At 49.1% G+C, this 19,714-nt stretch overlaps 4 protein-coding genes and 1 pseudogene across 5 annotated transcripts; 2 read left to right on the plus strand and 3 right to left on the minus strand.

Annotated features, from left to right (window-relative positions):
- The first annotated feature begins 546 nt into the window (after window positions 1–546).
- LOC124698407 (pentatricopeptide repeat-containing protein At5g15300-like) lies at window positions 547–2,082 on the plus strand. Its single transcript, XM_047230886.1, has one exon. The coding sequence runs from the start codon at window positions 547–549 to the stop codon at window positions 2,080–2,082; it is 1,536 nt and encodes a 511-aa protein (XP_047086842.1).
- A 3,612-nt stretch (window positions 2,083–5,694) lies between these two features.
- On the minus strand, window positions 5,695–6,816 carry LOC124694785 (putative cyclin-dependent kinase F-2). The gene has a single exon (XM_047227734.1). It carries the CDS (start codon window positions 6,814–6,816, stop codon window positions 5,695–5,697), a length of 1,122 nt encoding a protein of 373 aa, XP_047083690.1.
- A 4,201-nt stretch (window positions 6,817–11,017) lies between these two features.
- Window positions 11,018–14,273, plus strand: LOC124694786 (annotated as a pseudogene).
- Window positions 14,274–14,907: 634 nt separating this feature from the next.
- LOC124694787 (putative cyclin-dependent kinase F-2) lies at window positions 14,908–16,023 on the minus strand. The gene has a single exon (XM_047227735.1). It carries the CDS (start codon window positions 16,021–16,023, stop codon window positions 14,908–14,910), a length of 1,116 nt encoding a protein of 371 aa, XP_047083691.1.
- Window positions 16,024–17,055: 1,032 nt separating this feature from the next.
- Window positions 17,056–18,559, minus strand: LOC124695936 (50S ribosomal protein L18-like). Of its 2 annotated transcripts, XM_047228736.1 has the most exons (5): window positions 18,369–18,559; window positions 17,932–18,173; window positions 17,723–17,826; window positions 17,454–17,606; window positions 17,056–17,342 (listed from the first exon to the last, which is right to left on the minus strand). In XM_047228736.1, the coding sequence occupies exons 2-5, from the start codon at window positions 18,050–18,052 to the stop codon at window positions 17,187–17,189; spliced, it is 534 nt and encodes a 177-aa protein (XP_047084692.1). In that variant the 5' UTR covers window positions 18,053–18,173; window positions 18,369–18,559; the 3' UTR covers window positions 17,056–17,186. The 2 variants fall into 2 exon arrangements, with proteins under 2 accessions (XP_047084692.1, XP_047084693.1); XM_047228737.1 differs by having other exon boundaries at window positions 17,932–18,559.
- Window positions 18,560–19,714: the final 1,155 nt, after the last annotated feature.

The following is a 19,714-nucleotide window of genomic DNA, read 5'->3' on the forward strand; positions in this document are numbered from 1 at the left end:
TATCTAGTAATGCATTTGTCATTGGCAAATAAACGGAGCAAGGGGTGAGACACCAACAATGAGATTAATATTTCAAATGATAAAAATCCAAATTTACATATATGCAAACTTAAATTTGGGTGACTGCAAAGTGAGCTAGGCAGGGAAAAGTGTCTTATTAAGGGAACATTGTGCCATCTGTCATGCCACGATAATACATAATTGACATTTTTAGCCTTACTGAAAGAAAGCACTCAATAAAAGAAATGCAGTCTCTCCACCAAAGCAATATGCGAGAAACAATTGAAAATTCAATTTCCTTTTTTTATGTTTTTTGGGATACCAAATTTCAAATTCTGCTTTTTATTCTAAATGTTCTCAATTTCTATTACGTGCTGTATTTTCTGTTGTTTAAGTTTGTTTTGGATCTTGTCCTTTTGCTAGCTTCTAGCTGAACTTGCAACATATGACGGAGAATTTTCGTTCAAGCGCATTCTAGGCTCCCAGCAGCCAGCTCGGGCTCCGGCGGACGAACATATGGCACGCAGCTAAACTAGACACGCCGCGATGCCACCGCCGTCGCCATCAACGTCCATCTCGCCGGAGAACGGGGATCTAGTGGCGCTCTCAGGCCGGTGCTCCACGAAGCGCAACCTGCGCCTCCTTCACGGCGCTCTCTTACGACGCCGCCACCTCCTCCCGGCTGCCGACGCCGTCGCGGCGCTCGCCAAGCTCCTTCGGTTCGCCGCCGTCTCCCCCGCCGGGGACCTCCGCCAGGCCGCCGCGATCCTCTCCACCCACCTCCCGTTCATTTCGTCGGCGTCCTCCCACCCCACCTTCTTCTACAACACCCTCATGCGCGGCCTCGCCGCTTCATCCTCGCCCAGCGACGCCATCGAGCTCTTCACCGTGATGCGCCGCGCTGGCGCCGCGCCTGACGCCTTCACCTTCACCTTCATCCTGAAGTCCTGCTCTCGCTGCCCTTCGCGCCGGCGGCTACCTTCCGACCTCCACGCCCAAGCGATCAAGCACGGCTGCCTCGGGAAGCTCAGCGCGCACACGCACGTACACAATGCGCTACTTCACGCCTATGCGTGCCGGGTGTCTGTCGACGACGCCTGCAGGGTGTTTGAAGAAATTCCGGTTCGGGACGTGGTCTCCTTCTCAGGGCTACTCACTGCACACCTCAAAGCCAATGATTTGGATGCTGCGCGCGTTGTGTTCGACCAGATGCCTTGCCAGGATGTCGTTTCTTGGACTGCGATGATTTCTGCATATGCTAAGGCTTGCATGCCACGGGAGGCCTTGGCATTGTTTGATGCAATGCCAATGCAGCCAGACGAGGTTACCATGGTGAGTATTGTGTCCGCGTGTACCACACTCGGCGACCTTGCAACTGGGGAGCGTGCGCGGAGGCTCATTGATTCCCATGGTTTTGGATGGATGGTGTCACTTCGCAATGCACTCATGGACATGTACGCTAAGTGCGGGTGCCTCCCTGAAGCACGAGTTTTGTTTGACGGGATGATGGTGAAGAGTTTGGCATCTTGGAATACACTCATCTCAGCATACGCATCGCACGGCGATCTGGACAACACGATTGATGTGTTCCATCAGATGTTGGCAGAAGGGAACACCGTGAAGCCAGATGGGGCGACACTGCTCGCTGTGCTTATGGCATGTGCGTACAAGGGCTGTGTTGAGGAGGGGCGTGCCATGTTCAATGCAATGCAGCGTGGGGACTATGGCAAAGTGCAGCTCACTATCGAGCACTACGGCTGTGTGGTGGACATGCTTGGCCGGGCAAGTAAACTCGAGGAGGCATACCAAATGATTGAGCAGATGCCGATTCCAAGCAATGCTGTGGTCTGGGGTGCACTACTTGGTGCTTGTCGGACACATGGGGATATCAATATGGCAGAGCGGGCTGTTCAGGAGCTAAGTAACCTAAAACCAGAGGAAGGTGGGTATTACATTTTGCTAAGTGATATGTACACCTCTGCCGGACGGATAGCTGAGGCCACAGAGATCAGACGTGCCATGAATGAGAGCAGGGTCCAGAAGACTACAGGCCGGAGCACGGCCTTTCTACCTCAACTGTAATTTACCCTGTCTGGCTATCCTTAGGAGTTAGATCACAACTTATAAGCATATCACACCAACCAGAAGGCGTACACTGGACAATGCTTATGAATTGGTCACATGCGTCTCCGTCTTCTGGCCAGGAGTGTGATGATTGATGTAATTGACAACACTGTAAGGCCGATAGCAACTGCGGTTCAGGTAACAAAAATATACTAGCTTTCTTTCTTGGATAGACTAGTTGAGTCAGGTGACAGTGCACCAAAGCCAGTTTCAGTCTATATGAATGCATATTATTTATATCCCAGTTTAGTTATCACTTGTATCATTTGTGTGCCAGTCCATACTGCTGTGAGGAAAGTCTTTTCTGGTACTGGTGGTACAAACCTTGAAGGCTCGGACTTCTTAAAAATTAACTAACATGTTACTCTGAACAACTTGTTTGGGACTGAAAGGCTTGGTTGTTGTTGTTGTTGTTGTTGTTGTTACTCTGAACAACCAGGTGCCCACTGTCATTAGGATTTCCTATAGGGCGTGAACCGCAAGCTAGTGCCTTCCGAAGACAGGTATCTTATCGCCTTCTGTGGGTCACTAATAAAGGTGGACTACTTGAAGGTGACGAAGTTATCCTAATGAACTTGAAGTAATTATTACCTGTGGGCACAAATGATAGTTACATTATTGGACTTCAAGTAACTAATGAACTGTATTTCCAGAAGTCCTTAAATTTGAAGTCATGCCTTGCTGGTTTTGGAGGGATAATTATGCAATGATGTAAACTTTAATGTTGTACACTTCGAACATGTTTCGTTGAACTATTACATCTATGAAATGGTAGCCTGGTAGGTTTTCTTGGATAATTGTAGCTGGTTTTGCTACCACAAATTGACAGTTAAATTCCTCTGAATGCCTGAAGATATTGATAAGATGTTCTGGGTATTTCTCACAAGTTCCGTGTTGGTTGGAGCTTATTGAGTGTACTCTCATGTTACAGGTGTCAGTCCAAGCAGCGGCATTATGCATGACAGCAAATAGGCGCGCTTTCCGTAATTGTTGATTTTTCTTCTTTGCTCTTGGTTATATTAGCTCATTGATTTTTTCGAAGGGATTTTTTCACTTTAGGTGCTTAACTGCATGTTTGATAGATGTTTACTAATGTTGTAAAATATGGTGCTGACTTATCATATTTATTTAAACAATATGCCAACATGTTATCTAATTCTTTTTGTTTAATGGTAAAGTATGCTAATATCTTAACTATCGAGCCTCAGTAAATAGCGTTAGTTATTTATGTTCAGCAGCTGCTTAGCCCGTCATGCACCTCTGGTGCTAGCTTGATAGAATAAAGAACTTGTAGTGTGATTGCTTATACTCTTATAGAGTGCATAGGAGTATAACACTAGATGTGGGTCAATGTCTTTCGAGTTTATCTGCGAAATTCATTCAGGGTACCTTGCAGTTTTGTTGTGCAAAGAAATATTTTTTTATGCGAAATTCAAAGGCTTGGTTGTTGTTGTTGTTGTGAAGTGGAAAGCATTATACACAATAATGTTGCATTAAAGTAACTATGGGTAATGGGGATTCAGGAGGCTGCACTTTTGTACTAATTTCCTTCTCTTACTTTTTAAAGACCACTCAGGATGACCGATGCAGGCGTATTATTATGAGTAACTGGGATTGAGGAGGCTGCACTTTTGTACCTTGGCAGTTGGGGAGGTGTCTTTGGGAGGGTGAAACTTTTACAGATGACTCTGCATAAATTCTGCTGGGGGGCACAGCTGGGGCAAACTTGAAAGAACACACCATCTTGTTGACCTGCTCGAGTCTTGATTGTATGGTTCTGCATTGTTCGTTTCTTAAATTATTACATGTGTCGTATTGGCATCTGATATTATCATTCTTGCCGTGTATTTTTACTTGTCTAAATATGGAGAAGGGCTGATTGTAGTGTGGTTTAAGGCATTTTCGAATCATTAAGAATTCCATTACAGAGTTTTTTACTTGTCTGTTATGTGGGCATACACACTTCTTACTTGGGACATATACAAATTATTATATTCAGCAGGTTAACTTATTATGTCATCTGTTACCATCTTGTTATGTCAATATTTTCATAGTACATAACTTCTGACATACACAAGTTATGTATTCCAGTTCTCTTCTGTAGAATTCTTGATATGTCCATATTGCCATTCTAACAAATACAAACTGTTCGATGACACCTACTACATGATAACCTCGGGCTGCACAAGCTGGGAGCCAAACACCGATCTGGCTCACGCCACCACATCGGTCATGGGACCTTGGGAGACACTGGGCAATCCCTGCATAGGAGGGGAAGACATATTCCGGTCGATGACGTTCTTCTATCAAAGCACATTTTTGTTGCCACTCAGGCGTAAAAGGTTCATTCATCTTCATGGCCGACCAGTGGAACCCTTCCAAGCTGAGAGACTCGTGGTATGTGTTGGCTGCCATTGGCAGTAAGTGGAGTGCCCGATGAGGCTCCAGACTACAGCTTCATATTCCTGCTTTGGACCTGGGCGTTGATCTACTGGCACCGTCGGTGGCGGCTCCCCAAGGGGTGGACAGATTCTTGAAAAAATGAAGTTGTGTGTACGTTTGTTGTGATAGATACCGATTTATATACATTTGACACGCATTGAGGGTGTGTTGCATATGCCAGATGTAGGTGTTGGAAGAGTTGTAAATGCGAGCTTTTGTGTTTGTTCTCAAATCACATAGATACATGTGTCCATTATGTTACCTGCTCCAGGGGTAATAGCTTCAGAGTAATTTGGCTGCACTTCCATCTCTTGACATGTGGTGTGGTATCAAAATTGTATTGATGGATACATGTATCTGTAACTCGTGCCACCTCTCTATCTGCGCAACCTGTTAGTCCTGGACATGCACAAGTGCAGCAGAATGTGGGATATCATCATGAAGTACAACATTTGGAGCATAATGGATCTACTCCCTCCGTCCATAAAAAGATGTTTTGCAAATTTAAAGAAATCTAAGACATCCATTTGTGGATAGAGGAAGTATTAATTTTCACAGTTAAATAGAACAATCACATGATCTGAAAAGAGGACAATTGCTCTCCAATTCAATTCTGCATAAAACAGTTATGTCGTTTCTTTACAATTCGTTTGAGGATTTACATGGATTGATCATCCAAGCTCTGCCATGAAACGATTTACATCGCCGTTTCTCTACGGTTGGAAGGCAGGAGTTCAACTGAACCGTTTTACACTCGTGCGTTCCAAATCGCTACTGGATTCTTAAGTAGGTTCTTCTCTGGTATCGCCGGTGGGATGAACTTGAGCTAAGGCGCCTTCATTCTTGGCAACGCGATGGCATGGGAGCAGCAGAATGTGGGATATGATTCTGCATGCGGTTCTGAATTTCATACACTTGAACTGTAGTAGTACAACGTTGATGTCATATGAACACGATGGATCTATTAATCTCTCCCAAATAAACAGAACAATCACATAATCTGGAAAAAAAAGGCTGCAGTTCAATTCTGCATACAACAGTTAGATAGTTTCTTTACAATTCTGTCTAAGATTTACACGGATCAATCATCCAAGCTCTGCCATGAAACAGTTTCGCTACATGGTTTCTCTACACTCGTTGTGCGTTCCACATCGCCACTGGATTCTTGAGTACGTTCTTCTCTGGTGCCGCCGGTGGGATTAAACTGAGGGGAGTCGCCTTCTTTCTGGGCAACGCGGCGGCGGCGGCAGCAGGACGAGGAGCAGCGAACCATGGGTGTTTGAGCGCCTTGGCCGCCGTGAGTCGCTTGTCGGGGTTGCACGTGAGAAGGCCTTGCAGCACCTGGAATCCTTCGTGTGACAGCTTCTCTTCGGGGAACAGATCCCGCAGCCTGTTGTGCTCGTGCCCCGCCGGTAGCGGTAGCAGTTGCAGCGCCATGGCGAGCGGCAGAGAGTCGAACCCCGGCCACGTTCTCTCGTCTGGCATGCCGAGCACTCGGATTATGTTCCAGAGCTGCGATATCTCGTCTACGTAGTCATCTTCTCCGCGAGGGAACAACGCCTTGCCGCCGGCGAGCATCTCGGCCATGACGCAGCCGAGCGACCAGGTGTCCACGAGCGTGTCGTAGTCCGGCTTCTGCAGCAGCATCTCTGGCGCCGTGTAGAACGGGGTGCCGGCCTGGGTGTAGGGCGGAGGCTCGACCATGGAAACCGCGAGCCCGAGGTCGCAGATCTTGACGAGCTCCCCGTCTTGGCCGACGAGGATGTTGGCCGGCTTGATGTCGCGGTGGACGACGTGGCGGGCGTGCATCATCTTGACCCCGGTGAGCAGCTTCCACATGAAGGCGCGCACCGTCGACTCCGGCATCGGCTGGCCGTGGCGCCTGTTCCACAGGAAATAGTGGAGGTTCGGCCCGGCGACGTGCTCCATGACGAGGGAGAGGCGGCCGGTGGCCGGGTGCACCACCAGTGCCTCGAAGCCGACCACGTAGGGGTTCCCGCTGCAGGCCCTGAGGAACCCGGCCTCGCGCTGGAGGTCGGCGACGCTGGTCGCGGACGGCGTGGAGAGGCGCTTGATGGCGACGGTCTTGCCGGTGGCGCGGTTGCGCGCCATGACAACGGCGCCGAAGCCGCCCTCGCCGAGGCAGGCCACGTCGTCGTACTCGTCGGTGCGGCTCCTCTTGCGTCCTTGGGTCGCCGATCCTTGGGCCGTCGTTGCGTGGCCGGCGGCAGGTCGCTTGCGGGCGGCCATGGCACTCGATCGACGACCGCTTGCAGTGCTTGGTTCGGAGTGGAGGGAGACGGCCGCGCGCGCGTGTGGACTGGAAGGGAAAGCAGGCGATCTTTGGAAGAGCTGTATGCATGTCGGTGTGGATCGGCAGCACATATATATACAGGCAATGGCGAATTGGCGATCGACATGGAAGTGAAACCCTGACGTCGAGTCGGATTCAAATTGGAAAGGAAGGCGGTTACTGCCTTTTAGAGTTTCGACAGGTTGCGTCACCTTCTTGCGATTGGATTCAGCACTACAATGTGGGAGCGATGCCGTTTCGCTTCCGTGCAGCCTGCGTTTCCGTTTGCACGCCTGCAAGATCATTGATCGACTATTTTTTTTCCGGGGAAACTTGAGAGATTTTATTCAGCTAAAACTGACCCCTCACCATCAGCCAGAAGGCTAACGACCAGGAAATCATGAGTACAATCGAGCCAGCTGCTCATCACAACCAGCGTACACGCTAACTTAGCACACAAGTGTGTCGGAATGTTTGCAGCCCTAGAGACATGCTGAACAACAAAGGAAGAAAAACATGAAACTAGCTCTCCTATTTCTTGCAGAATTGGTTCCACAATCGAACGGGAACTGTGGCGAGAGTTCCAGAGATTAATCATCTCCAGGCAATCCGTCTCGATCACTACCTTGGAATAGCCCCTGAATTTTGCGAAGATCACTCCATCACGCACAGCCAAGGATTCAGCAACGAGAGGGTCAGTAACCCCAGAGTAGGGTTTGCTCCATGCTCCCAAGTAGGAAGAGTGTGAGCGTGCCACACCTCCATCAGCACCTTGACCATCAGTGTTAATTTTAACAACACCTTCATCCGGAGGGCGCCAACCTTGACCAGGAAGAACAGTAGCACAACTCCTCGGAATATCCAGAATCGCCAGTGCTTCCGTAGCCATTTTAACAGAATGGGCTGGGTCATAGACCCCCCTATCATGTTCCAACTATTCATGTCATCACAAGTAATGTCACGGGTCCAAGTATGTGGGTGTAGCTTTGGCAAAGTAAATTGCAACCAATATTGTGCCTCCACCTAGAACCTCTTCGCATGATCACATGAGATCAGCGCGTTTGCATCTACTAATTTTGGCAATATGTCTATGCTTCAAAGTGGCTTCCACGAATCCCTCGCAGAACCCTCCACCAGAAAACTCGAACTTTTGGCATAACATTCAATTTCCAAAGAACTGTCCACACCTGCTTTTCTGAAGTTGAGATTTCGGTAATCGTCCCTTCGTCTAGAGCTTGAAGCTCGTTGCGACTCACTAGAGCACGATACGCAGATTTAACAGAGTAGTTACCAGTTCTTTCCAATGACCAGGCCCATAAATCTTCACCCCCACCACGGCGTAGCGGAATATTTAACACCGCATCGGCCTCCGGGGCGATAAATTTGCTTCTGACCACATCCACCTTCCAGCATCCAGCATCATGATCGATTAGCTCTGATACGAAGGTAACATTGTTTCTACCAAGTTGCACCAACGGCTGCATCGTTCGGATACTAGTATCCATCTATCATTCATGGCAGACACTGTCGATCCATCACCAATCCGTTTCAGCAGCCCCAGTTGGAGAGCATCCCTTCCTGCAACAATTGCCTTCCACGTCGCCAAAGCGCGATGCGGCACAGATGCTTGCAAGAAGGAGGAGTTAGGGAAATACCTCCCCTTCAATACCCGGGCACATAATGAGTCAGGGTTAATCATGAGTCTCCAGCCATGTTTTCCCAACATTGCTAGGTTAAACAGTTCTAGATCCCTGAAACCCATACCGCCCTTAACTTTTGGAGATGCAAGCACATTCCAAGAGACCCAATGTAGAGATCTGCGGTCCAAAGAACTACTCCACCAGTACTCGACCAATGCAAGCTCTTAAACCCTTGCACACTTTCTTTGACAATCTGAAGCAACTCATGCTAAAAGTGGGAATAGCCTGAATTACTGTTTTCAAAAAGACCTCTGTACCAGCACACAATAGCATCCTCGCAATACCCTGGATCATACTACGAATCCTTTCCTTTATGTGATCAAAGGAGCCACTTGTGATTCGGCCAACAACAGTCGGCAGACCCAGATAGCGTTCACTAAACGCCTCAACTGAGATCTCCAAAGTTTGTTTCAAACTCTGACGGACATGTGCTGGAGTGTTTGGGCTGAAAAAATCGAGCTCTTCTCTTTATTGACACTTTTACGTGAGCACTCCTCGTAGATCCTCAGAATATGATTCAGTCTTTCTCCACTTTTAGACCTTGCACTCATAAAATTAGACTATTATCGGCGAAGAGTAGATGGTTGATCCAGGGAGATTGCACACTAACTCTGACTCCACGGTCCACAAAGTTACCACCAAAGTGGTTTAGTAGCACTGTGAAACCTTCACCGAAGAGCAGAAATAAATAAGGAGAAATGGGATCGCCTTGACGCAAATCCCTAGATGGAGTGAAATATGGTAAGAGTTCCCCGTTCACACGATGTGAACAGTGAATCTAACTGACGAGACACATTTAAGTATTAGCCTCACTGTGTTGTCAGAAAACCCAAGCTTAAGCATAATAGCCTCCAGGTAGTGTCACTCAACACGGTCATAAGCCTTCATCATATCCAATTGATAACACTCACATAATTTTTAACTCTCTTTTTCCTTCTCATCGCATGGACACTTTCATAGGCAGTCAACACATTATCTGTAATAAGTCGTCCAGGGACAAAGTTGCTCTTCACTAATAATATCATCCAAAAAGACCCTCAATCTATTGGCAATACACTTTGAACCAATCTTGTAAAGGACAGAACAAAGAGAAATCGGTCTATATTGGGAGATTTTCTGGAGGTGATGAACCGTTGGGATTAAAGTGATGGAAGTATCATTGAGCCCAACAGGAAGAATCCCTCCATTCAAGAAATCTTTCACAACCAGCACCACATCCTCTTTTACTAGGTCCCAGTGTCGTTGAAAGAAACCGGCTGTAAAGCCGTCTACTCCCGGCGCCTTCGAAGGCGCCATGTGGAATAAGGCAGCCCCAATCTCACCATCGTGCATCCATATCATCATTCATGTTTTGTGATACTTTTGGTTGCACAAGAGCAACAGCTCCTCCATATTTCGAAAGCCCTGGGACTTATACAAAGCCTGAAAAAAGCCTTGTACCTCAACATGATTTTCCTCCATACTCTCACATCTAGACGCGCGACGCTCATAGGCGCGGGCATAGTGCATAACCGTCTGGAGGTCCTGAGGGCCCTGAAGCTCCACGTCCACCCGGATGTGGTCCGGGAGACCGCCGATGAAGAGCTCGGCTCGCTGTTGCCCCGTCACCCCAGGCGTGTGGCATGCGAGGCCCTGGAACCAGACGGCGAAGTCCTGGACCGTGGAGTTGAAGGGAAGGCGGCCGAGCTCCGCTAGGCGGCTCCCGCGGATCGGCGGCCCGAATCGAAGGAGGCATAGCTAGTGAAAGCACTCCCAAGGGGGCATGCCGCCCTCGTCCTGCTCGAGAGAGTAGTACCATGTCTGGGCAGCGCCTCGAAGGTGATAGGAAGTGAGCCAGGTGCGGTCCGGCGTGAGGGTGCGCTGCCCGCAAAAGAACTGCTCGCACTGTTGAGCTAGTTGAGGGGGTCCTCCGTACCGTCGTAGGTGGCGAAGTCGATCTTGGCGAACCATGGCGGTGTGGGTGTATGGCCGTCGTACACGGATGGCTCGGCGCGGCTCGCGTGCGGACCCTCGAAACCCGACGTGGTGGCGTCTAGGAGGGAGGGGTACGGGATGGTCCCCCGCCGTAGTGTAGACCGGCGGAGGCGAGGACCCGGACAGCAAGGCCGGCAGCAGCGATGGCGACGGTGGGAAGCGGACCTGCTGGATTGGGACGCCTCCCGAGGTGGTTGACGCCGGACTGGTGCTGAGCGGCGACTGCCACTGCTGCCATGGAAGGGAGGATGTGGGCGGCGGCTGCGACTGCGCCCCTGGGAACGTCGCGGAAGCCGCCGAGAACGGCGAAGGCCATGGCCGGCAGGCCAGTGATGGCAGGTGGCAGCGGGGGCGGCGGCACGTGGGGGGCGATCAATTACAGCCGGATCCCCTGGACCGCGGTGACGATATCGTTGAGGATCGGACCCCGCTCGTCTGCTCGAGGGTGTAGACGACGGCGTCCCACGCGTGGGAGGACGCCTGCATGGTGGCGTCGGCCGCAGTGGTGGCCAGCGGGGCAGACGGGTGGGGCGACGGTGCGCTGGGCAGTGAGGTGACGGTGGTGGGCGGCGGTGAAGACATGATCGAACAATAGCAATCTTGGGATGCCTCCCGAGGTGGTTGACGCTGGACTGGTGCTGAGCGGCGACTGCCACTGTTGCCATGGAAGGGAGGACGTGGGCGGCGGCTGCGACTGCGCCCCTGGGAACGTCGCGGAAGCCGCCGAGAACGGCGAAGGCCATGGCCATGGCCGGTGACGGCAGGTGGCAGCGGGGGTGGCGGCACGTGGGCGATCAATAGGAGCTAGGGTTCTACCGGGTCTAGGGCAAAGGTTGTAGGGGAAGGAGGGACTTGTGTGCAGGCGATGTCGCGGTCGACGGAGGCTAGGCGCCGTCGTGCGCGAGGGAGCAGGCGGCGCGTGGGAGAGGAGGCAGCTAGGGTTAGGGTTTCGACTCCTCGGGGACCCGACAATAGAAATATTATTATTGCTTAATCTTGCACGTAGTCCCTACAGTTGTTTATATAACGAAAATAAGATAACTTGTGGGCTAAGCCCCTAACTAAGCCTGCCCATTGGGCCTCCTCCGGATATAAGTGAGCCCGGTCATAACAGTTTGTTTCCAAAATTATTGCGTGCCTCATAATGGCATATGATATTGTAATTTTTGACGAGTTTTAATTGTCTCAAAATGGAGAATCACTAGTAGAAAACCCCCTTTAGTACCGGTTCTGGAGGGCCTTTAGTACCGGTTTTGGAATCGGTACTAAAGATTCAGGACTAAAGCCACCTTCCCTTTGGTACCGGTTCCTTACGAACCGGTACTAAAGGTGCCTCCACGTGGGTACGGAGGAGCCCGCCGGGCTGGAGACCTTTGATACCGGTTCGTAACACGAACCGGTACGAAAGGGTACCGGTGCCATTTTTTAATCAATTTTTCACTCCTTTTTTTATCTATTTTTTCGAATTATTTTCCAGTCCCTCTTTTTATCTATTTTTTTCAGAATTTCTAATATTTTAGTTATTTGACAAGTTTAGTCTCTAAGTACACATATCTCTAGTCAAATTACTTACTCGTTGTCAAATTCCCCGCTCGGTCACCCATCCTCCCACTACTCCAGCACTAGCACGCTTAACTTCCGAGTTCCTTCACATCTCACTTCCAAGTGCTTTGCGCGCATGTTATTGATAGTAGTATCATATCAATTCTATTAACATGTCGGTCACGATATCACACTTCTTTATTGTTTGAATTCCACATGATTATTTTAATAAACAAAAGTAAAGATGTAAAAATAATATTGAATAAATAAAAAACAATACATTTTTAATTATTTTTTACTTTATAAATATATTTTAAATTTTTCCTTTCTAAAATCTAAAACCTGAAAATTTGTAAATCTAAAAATTTACTAACCTTTATGGTTAAGTAATAGTAATCTTTATGTATGAAGGAATTATTAATTTAAATTTAAAAAAATAAAAAATATGTAAAACCCTGAATTTCTGGCGAAAACTAAAATGTTCCTTCTTTCATATTTCCATTTGAAATTTTGAGAATCTAAAAATTGGCTAACCGGGTAAACCCGGGTAACATCGGATGTAACTTTTTCCGATAGTGATTTTGATATATTATACGTTTTTTTCGATATGTATGCAACCAGAAAAGCCGTTTAACCATTTTTCAAACTTTTTTTTTGCAAAAAAATAAAAATTTGAATTTCTTAATTTCACCGAATAGTAGGTTGCATAACATACAAGAATCTCGAAGGATTTTATTTTTTGAATTTTCTATCATTTTCTTTTGTATTACAAAGCAAAAAATGCGATCCACTAAGGGGGGTGAAGGGTGCGTGGGGAGCAAAAAAAGGCTGGAGACCCTTTAGTACCGGTTCTTTATACAAACCGGTACTAAAGGTGCAGCGCCGGCCCCACCTCCGTCTCAAATTTGGCGTGAAACCCTTTAGTACCATTTCGTATCACGAACCGGTACTAAAGATCCCAACGAACCGGTACTAAAGGTTGTCGTCGACCTAGGCAGCGGAACCGGTACTAATGCAACCTTTAGTACCAGTTCGTAAGAAAACCGGTACTAAAGGTCAAATCCTTTGGCCGTTTTTCTACTAGTGAAAGCCTGGTTCTAGTGTGGTTTAAGGCATTTTCGTATCATTAAGAATTCCATGACAAAGTTTTACTTGTCTGTTATGTGGGCATACACATTTCTTACTTGGGAAATATATAAATTATTATATTGAGCAGGTTAACTTATTATGTCATCTGTTACCATCTTGTTATGTCTTCTGACATACACAAGTTATGTATTCCAGCTCTCTTCTGTAGGATTCTCGATATGTCCATATTATCATTCTAACAAATACAAACTGTTCTTTTTTTTTTTCAGGTTGGCATTGTTGGAGTGAGTTGCTATTCTTCGAAGAACCTGTTGGCATGGAAAAACGAAAGAATTGTGATCCGTGGCGAGGGGAAGAATGTGACACATGACCTCCACAAATCCAATATCCTGGAGGGGCCAAAGGTGATCTACAATGATCGGACTACCAAATATGTGATGCAGATGCACATAGATGACACAAACTACACCAAAGCGTCATTAGGAGTGGCCGCTACTGACTCTCCCGCAGGCCTGGTCTGGTACGTCTACAACAAGCGGCCACATGACTGAAAGCAGAGACATGATCATATTCAAGGAGGATAACGGGAAGGCCTATCTGATATACTCTTCCAACGATGACATCTAATTCCACATCGGCCATTCAACCGCCTCGACGTGGCGAATGACAGGAAGAGGTTTATCATGGGACAGCATAGAGAAGCTCCTGCGTTCTTCAAATTCGATGGCACCTACTACATGATAACCTCAGGCTGCACAGACTGGGAGCCAAACACCGATCTGGCTCATGCCACCACATCGGTCATGGGACCCTGGTAGACACTGGGCAATCCCTGCATATGAGGGAACGACATATTCCGGTCGACGACGTTCTTCTCCCAGAACACATTTGTGTTGCCACCACCAGGTGTAAGAGATTCATTCATCTTCATGGCCGACCGATGGAACCCTTCGGAGCTGAGAGACTCGCGCTATGCGTTGGCTGCCACTGGTAGTAAGTGAACTGCCTGATGAGGCTCCAGCTACAGCTTCATGTTCCAGGTCTGGTCCTGGGCGATGATCTACTGGCACCATCGGTGGTGGCTCCCCAAGGGGTGGATAGATTCTTGAAAAAATGTTGTTGCGTATATGTTTGTTACGTTTGATAAGATATAGATTTATACATGCATTTGACTCGCATTGAGGGTGTGTTGCATATGCCAGATGTAGGTGTTAGCAGAGTTGTAAATGTGCCGTTTTGAGTTTGTTCTCAAATCACATAGATACCTGTGTCCAATGTGTTACCTGCTCCAGGGTAATAGCTTCCGAATAATTTGGCTGCACTTCCATCTCTTGGCATGTGGTATGGTATCAAAATTGTGTTTAGGGATATACATGTATCTATAACTCGTGCCGATTCACCTTTGTAGCTGCGCAACCAGTTGGGCATGTACATGCACAAGTGCAGCAGAATGTAGGATATGATTCAGGCATTCAGCACGCCGTTCTGAATTTCATACACTTGAACTATAGTAGTACAACGTTTAGTTCATATAAACAGAATGGATCTATTAATCTCTCCCAAATAAACAGAACAATCACATAATCTGAAAAGAGGACTGCAGTTCAATTCTGCATACAACAGTTATATCGTTTCTTTACAATTCAATCGAAGATTTACACGGATCGATGATCCAAGCTCTGCCATGAAACAGTTCTACATCGTTTCTCTACCGATTGGAAGGCAGGAGTCAACTAAACCGCTTTACACTCGTTGTGCGTTCCACATCGCCACTGGATTCTTGAGTACGTTCTTCTCTGGTGCCGCCGGTGGGATGAAACTGAGGGGAGTCGCCTTCTTTCTGGGCAAGGCGACGGCGGCAGGACGAGGAGCAGCGAACCATGGGTGTTTGAGCGCCTTGGCCGCCGTGAGTCGCTTGTCGGGGTTGCACGTGAGAAGGCCTTGCAGCACCTGGAATCCTTCGTGTGACAGCTTCTCTTCGGGGAACAGATCCCGCAGCCTGTTGTGCTCGTGCCCCGCCGGTAGCGGTAGCAGTTGGAGCGCCATGGCGAGCGGCAGAGAGTCGAACCCCGGCCACGTCCTTTCGTCTGGCATGCCGAGCACTCGGATTATGTTCCACAGCTGCGATATCTCGTCTACGTAGTCATCTTCTCCGCGAGGGAACAACGCCTTGCCGCCGGCGAGCATCTCGGCCATGACGCAGCCGAGCGACCAGGTGTCCACGAGCGTGTCGTAGTCCGGCTTCTGCAGCAGGATCTCTGGCGCCGTGTAGAACGGGGTACCGGCCTGGGTGTAGGGAGGAGGCTCGACCATGGAAACCGCGAGCCCGAGGTCGCAGATCTTGACGAGCTCCCCGTCTTGGCCGACGAGGATGTTGGCAGGCTTGATGTCGCGGTGGACGACGTGGCGGGCGTGCATCATCTTGGCGCCGGTGAGCAGCTTCCACATAAAGGCGCGCACCGTGGGCTCCGGCAGCGGCTGGCCGTGGCGCCTGTCCCAGAGGAAATTGTGGAGGTTCGGCCCGGCGACGTGCTCCATGACGAGGGAGAGGCGGCCGGTGGCCGGGTGCACCACCAGGGCCTCGAAGCCGACCACGTAGGGGTTCCCGCTGCAGGCCCTGAGGAAGCCGGCCTCGCGCTGGAGGTCTGCGACGCTGGTCGCGGACGGCGTGGAGAGGCGCTTGATGGCGACGGTCTTGCCGGTGGCGCGGTTGCGCGCCATGACAACGGCGCCGAAGCCGCCCTCGCCAAGGCAGGCCACGTCGTCATACTCGTCGGTGCGGCTCCTCTTGCGTCCTTGTGTCGCCGATCCTTGGGCGGTCGTCGCGTGGCCGGCGGCAGGTCGTTTGCGGGCGGCCATGGCACTCGATCGACGAGCGCTTGCGGTGCTTGGTTCGGAGTGGAGGGAGACGGCCGCGTGCGCGTGTGGACTGGAAGGGAAAGCAGGCGATCTTTGGAAGAGCTGTATGCATGTCGGTGTGGATCGGCGGCACATATATATACAGGCAATGGCGAATTGGCAATCGACATGGAAGTGAAACCCTGAGCTCGAGTCGGATTCAAATTGGAAAGGAAGGCGGTTACTGCCTTTTGGAGTTTCGACAGGTTGCGTCACCTTCTTGCGATCGGATTCAGCGCTACAATGTGGGAGCGAGGCTGTTTCGCTTCCATGCAGCCTGCGTTTCCGTTTGCACGCCTGCAAGATCCTTGATCGACTCGGACAACCATCTTCCGTGCAGCGTGCGCGTCTTCCGTGTTGTACACAGATGGGAGTTGTGGGAGAGCCTTCGGGAGGGTTGTTTTTGGAGGTTTTTTCACAGATCATTGCATTCCTGCTGCTCGGCACAGCTGGGGCAAACCTGAAACAACATACTAGTACCATCCTCGCCTCGACTCTGTTAAAATATTTAACAGACTCTTGATTGTCAGGTTCTTTATTCTTCGCTTCTTATAACAAATTAAACTGTATCGTTAACAAACTTGGCCAAGTCTCCCCTACAAGATGGTAACAAGTGTATGCTATCTTTCTTTTTTTTGCGAAAATTCCGCCAATCTATTAATAATCAAGATGGTAACAAGTGTATGCTATCTTGACTCCGAGCCCAACAGATGAACAACGGTGTAATGTGTAAAGCCTGTACAAGTCGTTGGTTTACTCTTTCAGTTAATGATGTACTCCTACTAGCTTGCAAACTTTTCGGATGTTCTAGGGTATTCTTGTAAATTTTGGCATTTGAAACATACCATAGTTGTCTTAATAGGCCTACTGGGATGGAAGGAGAGAAGGACTGAACGAGAAAAGGAAATACCTCTTTGTTTACCTTGGAATGAATTGCTCAACTACTTAGGTAACGAAACGAAACGTTCATCTACGATCTTTCTTAATTAAGATCTGGCGTGAACAACGTTCTTCGGATCATACATCCGGCAAGCAACTCACAGAGCAAACAACTTTCTTCCTACTCTTCCCTAAATAATCTCTACTCTGAACAGGCAATGCAAACCTGCCATGCCATGTTTCTGCTATCTCGGCAGGAACCCATGCTGCGCGATCGGATCCTCGAACGCCATCATCTTCTCCCCTCGAGCGAATCCATTGCGGTCGTAGCATGAGACCTCAGAGATGTCGAGCTCCTTGCACGCCTTGACCAGCTCCTCCCCGACCTTCCGAGCAGCCTCCTGCTTTCCAAAAACGATCAGCTCAAGCTCAAATTCAGAGGATGAACCGTATACAGTTTTTTGTTCAGATGCAAATGCAATGAAACATGGACATGTGGGGGGTTGATTTACCACAGTGCTGCAGGGCGGTTCGCCGCAGATGGCCTCCTGCAGGGTGCTGGCATAGAACAGCATCCTCTTGCCGTGGTCATCGACGAGCATGGCGTATAGCTGTTTGTTGGAGCAAAAGACGGACAGTCTGGGCTTCGTCTCTGTGCCATTGAACTGCAGCAAGCAGGCAGAGATTTAGAGAGAACACACTCGATAGCAGCTAACGGCAGCGCAGTAGCATCAGATTGCTGTTGCCGCTTGCCGGTGGTTGAAACCTGGCCTAACCGTACCTTTTTCTGGTGCCTGCGGTTCCTGACCTTGGCATTCTCCTTCCTCGCGCCGTGCCTCGCTGTGGCCTCGATCTTGGGGTACATGCGCCGGTGCATAACCACGCCTGCACCCAGAAAGACAGAGAGAATGGAGTGCGTGACATCGGCAGCCTGCGCTGAGCTGGTGGGCAGGAAAAGCTAGGATGTGTTATTATGACGGTGTCACTGACCTGGCTGCCGCGGAAAAGGAGATGTGGAGCAATTATGCCTCGACGTCAGGGAGCAGCTGGAGGTGGAGGGACACGGTAATGGTGGTCGGCAGAGCGCAGCCCCTAGCAATAGCATTTTCATGGCAAGAGACTAGAGGACCTACTTGGGCGGGGTAATTCGTCGAACAGGTGCCGCGCGAGGTGCTGCGGCTCAGTCCCGACAGCAGACGGACAGAAGAATTTCGACGCTGTGTATTCCAATCCTTAGAGTAGGGAGAAAAATTCAGTAATAACCGTTGCATTTGTTCATGAGTCAAAGGGATGCATAGTAATAATGAAGAAAACAAAAGTTCAGACACACTGGACGATGCATACGAAATTCAGAGTTCTCAGTTTCTAAATTGATAGCGAAGAGGACCGAATTCACAGTCCCCAACTGAAATTCAAACTGAACTCACGGTGTTCACTGTTTCTGCCTGTTCGTTGCAGCTGCGCAGTGCGAAGACACGGAGCGCCGGGCGATGGATGCCGCAGCCCGCCGGCAGGCCCGAACTCCGAAGTAGCCGCCTCGCCGCGCGAGTCCCTGTCTTGTGCTGCCGGTCAGGCCTGTGGTTGCGAGGTCGCCGTTATCAAGACCGCGACGTAGGTCGCACGGCGCGTCCAATCTCCGCTCGCCGCTTGCGCCGTCAGCCACCGTGCACGCTCGCGCCTCACCCAATCTCAGGTTCTGTCTGTCGGAAGTGACGTGAGTAGAGCAAAGCATCCAATATTTTTTTTCCTGGAGAACCAAGCAGCTACATGTTGATGAGGCCCAAGTTGTCCAAGACTACGTGGGCCACTCGACTGAGACACGGGCTTCAGGGCTTGAGGAGAGCCCATCGGGCCATGGCAGATCGTTTCTCACAGTTTACACCTTTGACCGAAGAGAAGCAAACGGGAGTTGGCTGGAGACACGAAGCAGGAAACTACCAAACCTTTTGCTTTCAGGCGAGCAAAAAAATCTAGCAGCTCGTGCTCTTCAATCTTATCGCATAAACCCTTGGATTTATCTGCACGTCCACTTTATTACGTAGTAGTTAGACCGGTCTGGTCGACACCTGTACGTGTTCTTTCCTTTCCACTCTAAACTTTCTGCATTGAATTTTACAGATGCTTGCAACTCCGAAGCTCCTTTTGTCACTTTCTTTGCCCGTCCCCGTCTCACTTTTCCCATGATAGGAAAAAAAAAGAAATGCAGAAACGGCCGACCAATCGGGACTCTGATGTGACCTCGTGTCACGGCTCGGCCATGCAATGACACTGTCACCTGGGCCCGCGTAAAACTCGCTTTGACGATTTGCACCTACGAACAGAGAAAATTCTCACGTCCTCTCCCTCTCTGGCACGTGTAATTGCTTACAGCAAGAAAGTGCCGGTTAGGATAATGTTTTGTACTAGTAATCCTGCGGCCCATCCCGCCCATACCACGTCGGGATATTCCTTCAAGATTCGTTTCTTTCAAAAATTATGATCCGTGAATCAAATGTGTTTGAAACATGTATATCAGATATTTAGCATGTGAACAATATAGAATACACAATATAGTACCACCTCTGTCGAAAAAAAGGACGTCGGAAATTTGTCGAAATTTCGACGTTTCTAACACTTTTTCGTGTATCCGAATTTAGATAAACCTTTGACATGTTTTTATAAACGAAGAAAGTAGTATATATGCAGAATATCACAACGCATTATTGTCTTTTGCGTAACAAAGCTTTTTAAACATGCACAACTGACAACTAGATTGACAATGCTAACACACAGA

This window comes from Lolium rigidum, chromosome 3 (genome assembly GCF_022539505.1).
Source record: "Lolium rigidum isolate FL_2022 chromosome 3, APGP_CSIRO_Lrig_0.1, whole genome shotgun sequence".
NCBI lineage: Eukaryota > Viridiplantae > Streptophyta > Magnoliopsida > Poales > Poaceae > Lolium > Lolium rigidum.